Source organism: Aotus nancymaae, unplaced genomic scaffold (genome assembly GCF_030222135.1).
Source record: "Aotus nancymaae isolate 86718 unplaced genomic scaffold, 86718_ANA_hifiasm-v0.15.2.pri h1tg000108l, whole genome shotgun sequence".
In the NCBI taxonomy this organism is placed as follows: domain Eukaryota; kingdom Metazoa; phylum Chordata; class Mammalia; order Primates; family Aotidae; genus Aotus; species Aotus nancymaae.
In genome coordinates, this window is record NW_026988523.1 from 39,186,657 (window position 1) to 39,200,199 (window position 13,543).

A 13,543-nucleotide genomic window follows, 5' to 3' on the forward strand; every position below is an offset into this window, starting at 1 on the left:
ACCTGGTAGGGTGGACAGTGGGCAGAGCACAGTCCTGGAATAGGGCAGAGGCAGGATTTGAGGTGATGACACTGAGGTTGACCAAGTCTCATTCCTCTTGGGAGCATCTTTGGGGCTGGAGACTCCCAGATCCTTTTTCCTCAGAAGAAAGCTCTGTGACTGACATTGGGAGTTCCTGGGCCTTGGGAACAGGTCAATACCTGAAGGAAACGTCCTTTTCCCCTCTCTCCCAATCCCTTCTCCCTGGGGCCTGGCCTGGCCTGGCCTCCTGAGTTCTTGAAGTGACCCTGAGACGTGACCCTGAGACGTGACCAGCTCATCTGCTCCTGGGGAGGAGATCCAAGTCGTTGGTCCTTGGAGGGAGTGGGCAGTATGTCTGGGGGTCAGAGGGCGGGGAGCAGACCCAGGGCCTTGAGCTGAAAGCAGTCAGTGCATCCACCTTCTATCTTCACATTAGACTCATTACCCATCCCGTGGAGAGGAGGTTCCTCAACCTCCCTAATCACTGGTGCTGCCGGGCTGCCTCAGTCCTGTAGCCTGAATGTCCTGGGTGTCAGGATGTGACTCCGTATCCCCAGGCTGTCCCAGAGTGAAGGGTGTGGGCGCTGAAGGCCTCTGGTGGTCTTGTGACTCCTCTGTGGGATGGCCTCCAGCCACTGCAGAGAAACAGCTTGAGCAGAACACTTAGACCACACTTACGGGGCACCTGGGGACCTCAGCCTGGCCACCTTCTTGCCTCCAGGGACAGGCAGCCTCTGTGCTGTGGACATTCAGATGGCTCAGCAGAGGTGGCCTTGCAGACCAGAGACCTAGAGTGGCCCTGAGTCTGCACAGTGTCCTTCACCTTCACCCCTTTACCCCTGGGGTCTTCTCTGTGCTACTTTGGCCAGGTTACTCCCTTAGTTGGAAACCTGCGGTAGCTCTCCGTGCCTGGAGAATAGGTGCTTATGCTTAGCCCCGCACTGCAGCGTGACCTGCACAAGCCCCACCTGGCTGCTGTCTGCCTCACCTTCCCGGTTGCACCTTGCCGTGCTGCTGCACGTGGATCCTCTGCTCTCATAGTGCTTGGCTGCCTCAGTTCATGCCATTCCTGCCCCAAAGGCTCCTCCTCTAGCTTCTGCCGAAATCATGGCATGCTGGAAGGAAGTTAGATAGGACTTCTAGAATTAATGTTAATGTGTGAGTGATTCATGTGGATCTTGTTAAAATGCAGATTCTGGTTATGTGCGGTGGGCCTGAGATTCCGCCTTTCTAACAAGCTTCCGGGTGATGGCCACACTGTTGGTCCATAGATCACATTTTGAGTAGCCAGTCCTTAGAGAGAATTAGGCTCAGCAATTCTCAATCTTGGATGACCACTAGAATCATCTGGGGAGCTTTTTTTTTTTAAAGCAGATCACACTCTCCAATAATTAACATTATTTTCCAACCTCCCTAAGTGATTCTAATGTGTGCATCTGGGATTGGGAACGTCTTCCTGCTCCCTGCCCCAAGGATCAGCTCAGGTCCCCCCGTTTCTGGAAGCCTGCCTGCTTTGCTTGGCGAGTTTGCCCTTGGATCCTAGTCATTGCCTGACAGCTCCTCCAGATGTCCCGTGCTGTCTGCTCTGAGGGTCATTGCTGCATGCGTGGTTTTTCCTCTCTCACTGACCAGTGTCCAGCTCCCCGAGGGCTCGGGTCTTGGACTTGACTATCTGCAGAAGCCAGACTTCGGCACGCAGTGGAGCTCAGTACATACTTCCGATGGTTGCATATTTGTTGATTACTCTCTCTTCTTTCTGCCTTCTCCTTTCCCCTCACCCTCTCTCCTGTTCCCCGCCTCTTCCTCTTCTCATCCTTTCCTCCTCATTGTGTGGCCGGCCCCCTTCTGCCCGTAGGATGACAACTGGGGGGAAACAACCACAGTGGTAACGGGCACCTCGGAGCACAGCATCTCCCATGATGACCTCACGCGAATCGCCAAGGACATGGAGGACAGCGTCCCGCTGGACTGCTCCCGTCACCTGGGTGTGGCGGTGGGGGCCACCCTGGCGCTGCTTTCTTTCCTCACGCCGCTGGCCTTCCTGCTGCTGCCCCCACTGCTGTGGCGGGAGGAGCTGGAGCCCTGCGGGACAGCCTGCGAGGGCCTCTTCATCTCCGTGGCCTTCAAGCTGCTCATCCTGCTGCTGGGCAGCTGGGCTCTGTTCTTCCGCCGGCCCAAGGCCTCGCTGCCCCGCGTCTTCGTGCTGCGTGCCCTGCTCATGGTGCTGGTCTTCCTGCTCGTGGTCTCCTACTGGCTCTTCTACGGTGTGCGCATCCTGGATGCCCGGGAGCGCAGCTACCAGGGCGTGGTGCAGTTCGCCGTGTCGCTAGTGGACGCCCTCCTTTTCGTGCACTACCTGGCCGTGGTCCTGCTGGAGCTGCGCCAGCTCCAGCCTCAGTTCACCCTTAAGGTCGTGCGCTCCACCGATGGTGCCAGCCGCTTCTACAACGTTGGCCACCTCAGGTACTAGTCCATGGCTGGAGAAGGGTTGGGAGGGAAAGGGCAGGGGAGGATGTGGAGTGACTGCTAGGGTGGGAGGGTGCGATGGTGGGCTGGAGGTGATGGGCTTGGAGGGCTGTTGGGGAGGGAGTTGCGTACTTTGCACCAAGTAGGTTTTCACCAACGTTTGCTGCTTCATGGGCAGGTTCACAGTGGTGGGGCAAGATCAGTTAGGAGTTATGAGTTGGGAATGAGCAGGCATGTAGAGGTAGGGAATATTAGAGGGGGATATACCAAAGGGAAGAGATATTGGGGGGGGTCACAAACAGGGGCTTTTTGAAATCCCTTTTCTAGTCCTTTCCGGGAGGCACAGCTTCTTGTGAGCACTTAGAGAGTGGCCTGTGAAGTGACCTGGCCAGAGGAGGGACCCCCAGAGAAAGAGATAAGGAGAATTCTTCAGCTCCCAGTACACAAGCTACCCCTCGAGGCCGCACAGAGTGTCAGCGGCACGTTCTGGGTCCTGTAGAGAATCTTGGGGGAATGCTGGATGGGAATGAGGTGACAGTTGGCTGGGGACCCAGACCCAATGCCCTTTCTCTGCTGGGCTTCGGCACAGCAGGGAGGGACTAGCAGGCCCAGCCCTGGGAAAGGCTTGGGAGCCTGGTAAGTAGACCTCAGGCCCGGAGCCAGCCTTCTTGGAAGCAGCTTGTCCCCGTCCTGCATCCTCTCCTGCCCTGCCAACCTGCCCTAATGTGTCCCTTCCCCCTTGCCCCTTGTCTGTCCCTTCTCCTGCCCCCTCCTGCTGTCTCCCCCACAGCATCCAGCGCGTGGCAGTGTGGATCCTGGAGAAGTATTACCATGACTTCCCTGTCTACAACCCTGCCCTCCTCAACCTGCCCAAGTCCGTCTTGGCCAAGAAAGTGTCTGGCTTCAAGGTGTATTCCCTCGGAGAGGGTGAGCAGCCCTGCTCCTCTGCCCTTCCCTGTCTCTTCCCAAGCAGGACTCCAAGTTACCACCTCTCTCTTTGTCCCTTGCTTTTCCCTTTCCTTAGCCTGTGTTCCAGCTGCTTCTGTTCAGTCACTTCCCTCGACTCTAGGTGGCTGATCTTAGCAGCTCATCCTATCTGCTGTTGCTTTATGCTATGGCGTATCCCCGATCTGGCTCCTCTGTGTCTCTCATCAGCCCTGGTCTGAGCCTTTCGGCTCTCGGAGCTGCGGAACCTCCCGCACTGGGGAGGAACACCCGCAGGACTCCTGCGCTCCCAGTGCCTTCACTGTTGCTTTCCTGTGGCCTCTCCCAGAGGTGGCCAGGAGGGTTGGGATTGAGAGGTGTTGCTGGGTGGTGGGAACAGCTTCTTCTGGACAAGCCAGGCTGCTGTCTCCAGAGCTCCTGGAGTGGGAAGAAAGGCCACACTCTGATGTGACCATCCCCTCTATCCTGTTCCTGGGCAGAAAACAGCACCAACAACTCCACTGGCCAGTCTCGGGCTGTGATCGCAGCGGCAGCTCGGAGGCGGGACAACAGTCACAATGAGTACTACTACGAGGAGGCTGAGCATGAGCGAAGGGTGCGCAAGAGGAGGGCCAGGTGGGTCCCTGGGGGCGAAGAGGAGGAGGAGAGGTGCTTTGGGGTGAACTGGGAGAGGAAGACCACGGAACTTCTGTAACTGCTGGAAATATAGAGCAATGATGACGTGAGTGGGGGGTGTGAATTTGTTTTCCATTGCTGCCCTAACAGATTACCATAAACTTAGCAGCTGTGAAATAGCACACATTTATTATCTCCCAGTTCCATGGGTCAGGTGCAGGCTGGCTGAGGCTGAAATCAAGAGGACTCTCATCTGAGCCTATGCTTTCTCTTTCAAGCTCATCATTGTGGGGAAAATTCAGTTCCTTGTCACATGGCCTCATAGGCAGTTTATATGATGGCAGTGCACTTTTTTTCCCAGCAGAAAGAGGTCTCTGACTTCTGCCACCAGCTGGAGGTAACTCTGATTTTAAAGAGCTCATGTTAGATCAGGCCCAACAGGACAGTCTTGTTTGGAGGCCACTGACTTGGCACATTAATTACATTTGCAAAACGTACTAAGATTGTTGTCTAATGAGGGGATGGGAGTCTGGTAGAAGTGGGGGGTATCTTTGAATTCTGCCTACCATCGTGGGGTAGGGACCCAATAAAGCGATGTGAGCTTTACCTGCAACAGCAGGGACTCAGGCTGGACTAGCCTTCCTGCCAGTAGATCTTGAGGGCACTCACCAGATGGTACTTTTGTTGCCGTCAAAACATGAGGTTCTAGTGCCTACATTTTGATAAATTCTTAAATGCCATCCTCGCTTCTTCCTTTCCCCGTTCATATTATTATGTGGATGTAGTCAACCCTGAAGAATCTTACCTGATGCCTACTCTGCCGGGTCCCGTCTTGGTCTGTCGGGAGTTCCCTGAGGGAGGAGCAGAGTGCCTCAGGGCTTGACCATGCACCTGCCCTCTGCCCCATCTTCCACATGATCTCCAGGCTTCAAGGGCAAGAGGTAGCCCTTACCCTGTTCTCATACGAGGCTGGCATCCCCTGTAGTAGAACAAAGATCACCAACTCCATTTCTGCGGCATTCCAGCCTATCTCTAGCTGTCTTGGAAATGGCCCTCATGGGAAGGAAACCAGCGGTGTCCCTACCCCTTTACCTTCTGCCCTGACTAGGGTCATTGAATCTCCTGTGCTGTCACCACCATTTTTGGCACATAGAGAACTCTTTCCTTTCCCCATTATGTTGCTTGTAACCAGGAGCAAATGTTCTTCTTTGTTTACCTGAGATAAAAGGATCTTTTCAAAAGGAATTGACTGAGAAATGTAGGGGAAGCAAGAGAATAAATAAAGAAATGATAGACATACACAGATCCACAGCTGCGTACCCAGAATCCCGTTGGAAATGACTGAAGTTCCCGGTCTCCTGGGTTCCTGCACATTAGGCTGCAGGCCTCACTTTCTTCCTGCTGTCACTTGAGGCTGGTCCTGCTCTTAGGCCAGGGGGGTTTCGGTTTGGTTTTTGGACTCGAAGTGCAGAGAATTGCGTGAATTGCTCTTTTCAGCTTCTAACATGTTGTCATTATAGGGTTCCTCATGGTTCTTTATTCTGTTTTCTCTTTTCCTCCAGTTTCTCCTTTCACTCCAGCCCCACATTTGAGGCATCCAGTTGAGTGTGTTTGATTTCCTTAAAACCTATATGTATCCTTGTGCAAAGTTAATCTTAGTGTAGTCATCTTTGTTGGTGTTGGTGTGTGTGTGTCGGTATGCTTTTTTTTTTTTTGAGATGGAGCCTTGCTCTGCTGCCCAGGCTGGAGTGAAGTGGCACGATCTCACTCACTGCAACCTCCGCCTTCTGGATTCAAGTGATTCTCCTGCCTCAGCCTCCCCAGTAGCTGGGATTACAGATGGGTACCACCATGCCCAGCTAATTTTTGCATTTTTAGTAGAAGTGGAGTTTCACCATATTGGCCAGGCTGGTCTCGAACTCCTAACCTCAGGTGATCTGCCCATCTTGCCCTCCCGAAGTGCTGGGATTACAGGCATGAGCCACCACGCCTGGCCATCTGTATGCTTTTAGTGTAAACAGACCTCTTTTTCCTGCTTCCTCCTTAACACCGTGTATTTGAGATTCGTCCATGTTGTCTGTACATCTAGTTTGTTGAATCTTTTTGCTGCACAGTAGTTCATGGAATACTCCCAACATCCTATCCAATATTTGGATTATAGTTATCTTCATTTTTCCATTTTGATGGATAAGTAGGATCTTATTAATATTTTCATTTGCATCTCTCTAATTGCTAGCCAGTAACTACTTTGTATATTTTTTAGCCTGTCAGCCCTCTTGTGAATTTTCCGTCCATCTCCCTTGCCCTATTTTCTCTAGGTTTCCTACCTTTTTCTTGACAGAAATTGTAGCAATTTTTTTGCGTGTTCTAGCTATGAATCCCTTGTGGGTTCTAGATATGTATAATTCCCCCAACTTCATCAGATGTCAGTTAATGTTGTCCATGCTATCACGGTTGAATAGAAATCTGTCATTTTGATGTAATCACGTCTACGAATTATTGACCCAATGAAGTATGATTTGGGGGTCTTATTGAAGGAGGTTTTCCTTACAGTTTGATGGAATGCTTGGTCTTTCCCATAGCACAGTTCCTAGTTGTCTCTCTGGGTTTGACACTAGATTTGCCCTCTGAGTCCCTGGGCTGGGCCCACTGAGCTCTGTGGCTATTTCCTGTTCCCAGTGGAGAAAGGTGCTATTGTCCCTGGCTTTGTGTTGCTTTGGGTGAGCACAAGGGCCTGACTTCATTCAGGCTGATGGAGTGTTGGAGCTAGGGGAGAGGGGTGGGTGAGGGAAACGAGAGGTGGGCATCTGGCCCAGACTCCTCCTGTCCCCTAGGCTTGTAGTGGCGGTGGAGGAGGCCTTTACTCACATTAAGCGGCTGCAGGAAGAGGAGCAGAAGAACCCCAGGGAGGTGATGGACCCCCGGGAGGCAGCCCAAGCCATCTTTGCATCCATGGCCCGAGCCATGCAGAAGTACCTTCGGACCACCAAGCAGCAGCCCTACCACACCATGGAGAGCATCCTGCAGCACCTTGAATTCTGCATCACGCACGACATGACGCCCAAGGTGGGCCTGCCCTGCTGCCAGCATCCTTCCTCCTTCCCCAGCTCTTCTCTCCCACCTTTGTTTTCCCTTATTCTCTCACTTCTTTCCTCACTGTCCACCCCATTTCTCTCTCCTCTCCACCTCCTTTTTATAATCCTCTCCCTCGTTCCTATTCTATCTGCCCCATCTGCGTGGGGTGAAGTCCTTAGGTGGATGAGGAGGGGGGTCTTCAGGACCATTTTGGGGATGGCTGAGACTTAGTTCTCATCTCTATGAGGGCTCTGGAATTACCAGAGCCAAAGGCCCATCTTTATCCCCATTACCCTCTTCACCTCCACTAGCTGGTCTTGGCTCTGTGCTCATTTTGAGCCATTGCCCACCCCCAGCTCTGTTGCCAGCTTCCTAGAATTGCTTTCCCTGAGCTACCCTTGGTGAACAGGTAACACCTCTGGCTCCCTCCTGGTGCAGACCTGCTTGGCGCAAATCATACAAGCTGTGTGGGAAGGAAGGAAGGATGAGGGAGGGCTTGCCCAGGTCACAGCCTGGTGCAGGGAGAAGAGCAGAAGGTGGGGGTCCTGGGAGCCGAGCTGAGTCCTACCTGATGAGCACACCCCCCGTGCACTCCAGCTTCCTCATTTATAAAATGAGGGTCTGAAGCAGATGATCTCAGGCCCCTTCCTACTGTAACATTGTGACATTCTGGTTCGTATGCATAGAGTGAGCTCAGGGATGCCCCTATTGCTATTGGAGACTATGTCCCACAGGATGACGGATAGTGGGTGGGTGACGGAGATTCTTATGCAGCCCCTTCTTTCCTCTTCAGGCCTTCTTGGAGCGATACTTGGCGGCTGGGCCTACCATCCAGTACCACAAGGAACGCTGGCTGGCCAAACAGTGGACACTGGTGAGCGAGGAGCCTGTGACCAACGGGCTCAAGGATGGCATCGTTTTCCTCTTAAAACGCCAGGACTTTAGCCTGGTGGTCAGCACCAAGAAGGTCCCATTCTTCAAACTCTCTGAGGAATTTGTGGATCCCAAGTCGCACAAGTTTGTCATGAGGCTGCAGTCTGAGACCTCAGTGTGACTGTGCAACAGCAGGGGCAGTGGGAGACTCTGGGGGGCTCCTGAGGGGTGGGAGGGGCTTGGCTCTCAGGCCCAGCCACATTCCTGCCACCGTTCTTCTTGCTCTTGTTTTTGTTTTTTGTTCTTTTTTTACTTGAATTAACTTACCCCCACCTTCTCTCCTCACCTCTTCCTTATTTTACCCCACGTGAACCTGGAGAGACCATCCTGCTGTCAACAGCACCTGGGAAGGACCCCCCAGTAACTTTTGTATTACTCTAGGCCTGCAGGAATCAGTGCCTCTCTCCCTCTTCTTCCCCTAGTCTTTCCCCAGACTACACTCTCTCCTGAAAGGGCACAGGGCCCTGTGATTGGACCTTCCTCTCCCGAGCCCCTACTCACAAACCCAAGTTCTTGTAGCATTTCTCTCCAGTGACCCTAACAGGGTTTCTCTGGGGCACATGGACGTGACTCCAGAGAGCCACAGTGCCAAACTCCTCCACGGCAGCAGCTGGCCCTCCTGTCCCTTACCCCAGCCACAACAAACCCTGGGTTGTGAGCCAGGGATACTCCTGTCACACAGCTCCAGTTAGGAATCTCCTTGCCAGGAGCATTTGCTTCCACACATCTTGAAAGCAAAGAAGGATCGCATCCTTTTCCCAGAAATCTCCGCCTCATGTTTTGATTTGTATGGTCACTTGACCATAGGCAAACAGGTGGAAACCCTCTGTGATCACTTTTACCAGGGAAGGTACCTTTCTTCCAGTGTGTCTTTCCTAGGCATCTCCTGAGGAGGAGGGCTGAACAGATCCCTGAGGTTTTGGAGGGACCCCATCACTGACCTGCTCCCTGACCCTACCCTCACCTTCGTCCCCGCTCTCCCCAGTGAAGGATGGTATGTAGACTCCTGTACAGACTTAGCGGCTTGCAGACCCTGACCCAGCCCCTGTGGTCTTAGACGAATGTTTTTATTTTTGTCACCAGCCACCCCCGTCCTGATGTCTTCTCTCGACTCCAGAGACCTGTTGCCTCATCTCTTTTGGGGAAGAGCCGGCAGCTCCTCCTTGTCCCCTGCCTTAAGTGCAGTTCTTTGCCTCAGGGGTCTCCTTTCCTTGGCCTTCCAGGGTCCCCGCCCCTTCTCTCCCTGCCTGATTCTCTGGGCTCTGGGCTCTGGGCTCCCTCTGTATTGCAGTCAGGGACCAGGATTACTGCCTTTTGTAGGTACTTCACCCCTTACCCCATTTTAGCTTCCATAGTCTTGGCACCAAATCCAAATTCTTGATATTTTAGATCTCAGTTTGAGCAAAATTTGCTGGCCCTCTAATAAATATTTTCAATATAAATCGGAGCCTTTGACTCAAACATTTTTGCCAAGGACAATAGAATTAGGGAGTACCCATATACATCCAGCCAGGATCCACATGGAGGACCGTTCTGATGGCTGGAATGACCGGGCCAGTCCTCTCAGTAACTCAGTGTCCCTTTATAGGCCCTTCTTTCCCCCGGAAGACTCGTTGTTACTTACCTTGCAGAGCACATCCTGGCATAAGATCCCCGGGGACTCTGTGTAGTGGCAGCCCTGGGAATGACGGAGCCTAGTGATTGGGGTTTCTCCTGCTGACCTTTCTGCAGAAGTTTACCTGTTCACCCACCACATGCTAGAGAGGGGCTCATCGGCCAATGTTACCTTGTTCCCAAAGGGGTGGGTTGTGGAGCTTATTTAGGCAGGGCCTCTGGCTGGGGCCGGGGTTATGGGTTAGGCCTGTGTGGGGGGGTTCTGGGGGTCCTGTTCTGGGGGTCTGTCTCTTTTCTTCTCTTTAAAAACCTGGTGTCAGAGGAGTCCCTTCTGAGTCACATAAATACCTCACTATCCTGGAAAACAGGGCCTGGATGGTGACGGGGGTCATTGCCTTTGTGGGCAGGATGGAGTGTGGTGTGGTCTGAGGAGCAGGTTGGGTTTGGGGTGAGGGAAAGGATTTGGGATCTTAGTTGCTGCCCTAGGTTAGGGGCTGGTGAGTGTTTATTTTAAGATCCTGCCATGTTTTTAATCACTGTGATTTTTTTCATTCCCGTTTTCTAAATAATAATGATAATTTTTTCCTCCAACTCTCTCTCTAAGCACTAAGGGCTGTGACTGAGAATGGTAGCATTTGGGTCCTTTGCATCAGAACTGTGGTATCTTTGTCTTCTTTGATTATTATTATTATTGTTGTTTTTTAAAATGTCAGGATGAATTGTCAAATGTATGGCTGCGTGTTTGTCCTTTGCTTCTCCTCTGTGGGAAGTTGTCTCCATGCTGTGAACTGCCGTGGGGTGTGCGGCTGACTCAGTCCGCCTGCGCAGTCTCCCCACTCTGTCTGTCCCACCATGCGCTGGATCTGCTCGTTCTCCTGCTGTGGGGGTGTGCCCACCTCTTACCCCCTCGTCACCATAGGGCTGCTATGGCTGGGCCTCTCCAGCACTCTCTTTTGTGTGACTCATGGCATCCTCGCTCATCCCCACCGTGCCTAGCAGGCCTTCCTCTTTACCACCTCGGAATGCTTGCCCGCCCTCGCTCCACACCAGGTCACTGTGCCTCAGTCCTTCACCTACCTCGCCACTCTGCCACTGTCCCCATTGGTCCCTTTCTGCTAAACTAGTCTTCGTGCTCTCTTTGTTTTTTCTCATTCATTTCCCTCTTGTCTCTCATCTTTTCATTTCATTCCCCTTCCATTTCAGCCCTTAACTTTTTCTCTTCCCCATCTCCACTCAGTATTCCAACGGCAAACCCTGATACAACACCTGTGGTGAGACGTCGGACTCTCCGGAACTTTCTCAGCTGACAGTCTTTTTCCCAGGGTTCGCGCTTCGCCTCTCCATTGGTCCCAGGTGAACTCCCCTGCTCCTCTGTGATGTCTGTCAGTCTGTCTGTCTTCTCCCTCCTCTGTCCTTCCCACGGGGCAGTATCTGCTGATGGATTCAGTCCTGGTGTGTGATTGTTGTGATTTGTTCTTCTGTGCGCAAAAGGAAGGGGGCTTTTTGAGTCCCTTCCAAGTGAGATTGTAAATGTAGAATTTTCCACTGTTGAATCTAGATTTTTTTTTTCTTTTTTGGGAGGGGTTACAGAGCTGAGACCTTGTGCATGCATGTAGAAAATTGTAAAATGTAAATTTTTTTTTAATATATAAAAAGCTTGTTTCTACAGTTTGCAGTGGATCTAAACATTATGGCAATTTTAGGGTTTTTTTTCTTAAACATAGGAACTAAAACTGTACAAATTTTTTTTATATAAAATAAAGACATTTGACTTTTGTGGGGGCATTCTGTTGCTTTTCTTTTTTTTTTTTTTTTTTTACAGGAATAGGAGCAAAAGAGGGCCAGGGAAGAATGAATATATACTTCTTGCTAGGGAGTGGATGGGCAGGAGGGGGCAGTGTGAGCTTGTCATTGCTCTGTAGGCCCTCAGGGTATGTTGGAGAGAAATTGGAAAATGAAAAAGGAAATTGCTTTTTCCGAATCCTGATTCTAAAGAGAGAGAAACAAGGATGTGGGGACTCAGCAACTTCCCAGTGTAGTTGTCAGGATAAAAAAAGAAAGATGACTTCCTAGGTCCATCCTCCCGAGTAAGCTTGTGCTGGATGGCCTCTAGGGCAGGAGTGGGTTTCTAAAACGTCTTTCTAAAACAGAAAGTGCCATAGGAATTTCAGGGGATAGGTGAGATTTCAGTCCATGGTGACAGTTCATCACATTTCATTGAGACAAGTTTCTGAAGTGTGTGTCTTAGTTCTAGGTGTGTAGAGAGTTCATTGCTCTGTGTCACTGTAATGCATGTAATCAGGCTCTCGAATCATCAAGAGATCGGGGGGCCCTTCTCCCAGCCTTACCCGGACCTGACCTCTGTGACTTTTCGCGAGATGCTTAGCATGTAAACAGCCTTCTAAGGTTAAAAAGAAACAAGCACTCCTGTGTGGAGGTGGCCTATTCACTACATTTCCTCCTCCTCTCCCCTGCCTTATACTCTGCCAGGCTCTGGAGATGCAAAGGCAAGAGAAGCTCCATCCTGGAGGACGACCCAGTTTACAGGGTGACAGGCCGGGTGACCCAGTGCAAGGCTTCATGGCATGTTTTCAGGCAGAGCGCAGACAAACCCTCAGGGAATTTCCTTCTTCAGGAAATCTAGGGAGTTTGTTTAAGACTCAAGATGGGGGAACACACTCACCTTGAGATTAGGTTTTGTTCATCTAAGTATTTCTAGAATCGAAACCAGTTCCTCGCATGTAGCTGGCGCTCAATAAAAACTTATTGAATGAATAATGAATTTAATAAATAACAATACAATAGGGGCTCATGAACGGGATCATATACTTGCTTCTCCCTTTAAAATTGCACTCAAGTCTTTCTCAGGGGAAAACAAACAAAAATACTTCCCTTGAAACCACATCTCCCATTTTCACGACTTTGTTCTTTTTGTAGCCAGGCTTGCAGACTAGTTTTACTTGCTGTTTTCAGTTCATCTTAGAGTCAACTTGTGACTTATTCTATGGCCAAATTTCTACCTTAGCCTGCCTCTGAAATTATTCTTGTTCTGAATAGCCAAGTATAGTAAACACCTTTTAAGTTTAGTCTTTATTTAGTGGTTATGATGTTCCCAGCCTGATAGTAAAGTGCTTTGACTGGTAAAGATGTTGGATATGGTCCTGCCCTTGCTGAGCTTACCTTGGTGGACCCTTGAGGAGCCTAGTTAGCCTCAGGGACCTCCTCCTCTAACACCAGCTCAGGAGTGCATAGACTTAAAGCCAGACCTCAATATTGGACTGATAAGATCATATTTTCTCTAGAGGTTTGCTGCAAGCAAAAGTGATAATCCTGACCATTTGTCATGTAGCAAGGGGTATTTGCAACTTTTGTCTGAAAGGATGTGTTTTCCATGGAAGTAATTCACATAGCCCTGAAGATAGAGACTCAGCTTGGTGGATTATCAGGATCATTCCTGGGACTTCATGACGTTACATGTGATTATATGTCATCACATATGCTGCCCATGTGTGACTTTTCTCTTTTTAGCCTTTGCCTTTGAAATGCAGCTGAGAGGGGGAGCTGGGAGCTGGGGCTCTGGAATAGGAGACATAAAGACCTTTAGACCCAGGTCTTAGTGATTTGTTATTAATTTTTTATTTTTTAATTTAATTTTTTTTGTTACTCTTTTTTTTGTTTTGTTTGGGATAGTTTAATGGCTTCTACAGACTGAAAGTCAGCTTGCTTAAAGTAACCATTGGCTTTTTTGTTACTTTGAGCATATGATAGAAATTCTCTTCCAATTGCCAGGAAGGCTGGGGTAGGGGCAAGTCAGCCTTTGGACAACCACTGCATTAGTATACACATGGTCATGGAAGATGCCAGAGAGATAATA

The 13,543-nt window shown here is 50.6% G+C and overlaps 1 protein-coding gene across 2 annotated transcripts in view; it reads left to right on the forward strand.

Annotated features, from left to right (window-relative positions):
- Positions 1-11,445, forward strand: part of VANGL2 (VANGL planar cell polarity protein 2) — a 30,111-nt gene extending 18,666 nt beyond the window's left edge. The window contains exons 4-8 of one of the 2 annotated variants that reach the window (XM_021667350.2): positions 1,877-2,484; positions 3,278-3,414; positions 3,912-4,047; positions 6,882-7,113; positions 7,916-11,445. In XM_021667350.2, the coding sequence (XP_021523025.1) occupies positions 1,877-2,484; positions 3,278-3,414; positions 3,912-4,047; positions 6,882-7,113; positions 7,916-8,176 (1,374 nt within the window). In that variant the 3' untranslated portion in view covers positions 8,177-11,445. The remainder of the gene's footprint in view (positions 1-1,876; positions 2,485-3,277; positions 3,415-3,911; positions 4,048-6,881; positions 7,114-7,915) is intronic. The other variant, XM_021667351.2, reaches the window with a different exon arrangement.
- The last annotated feature ends 2,098 nt before the right edge of the window (positions 11,446-13,543 follow it).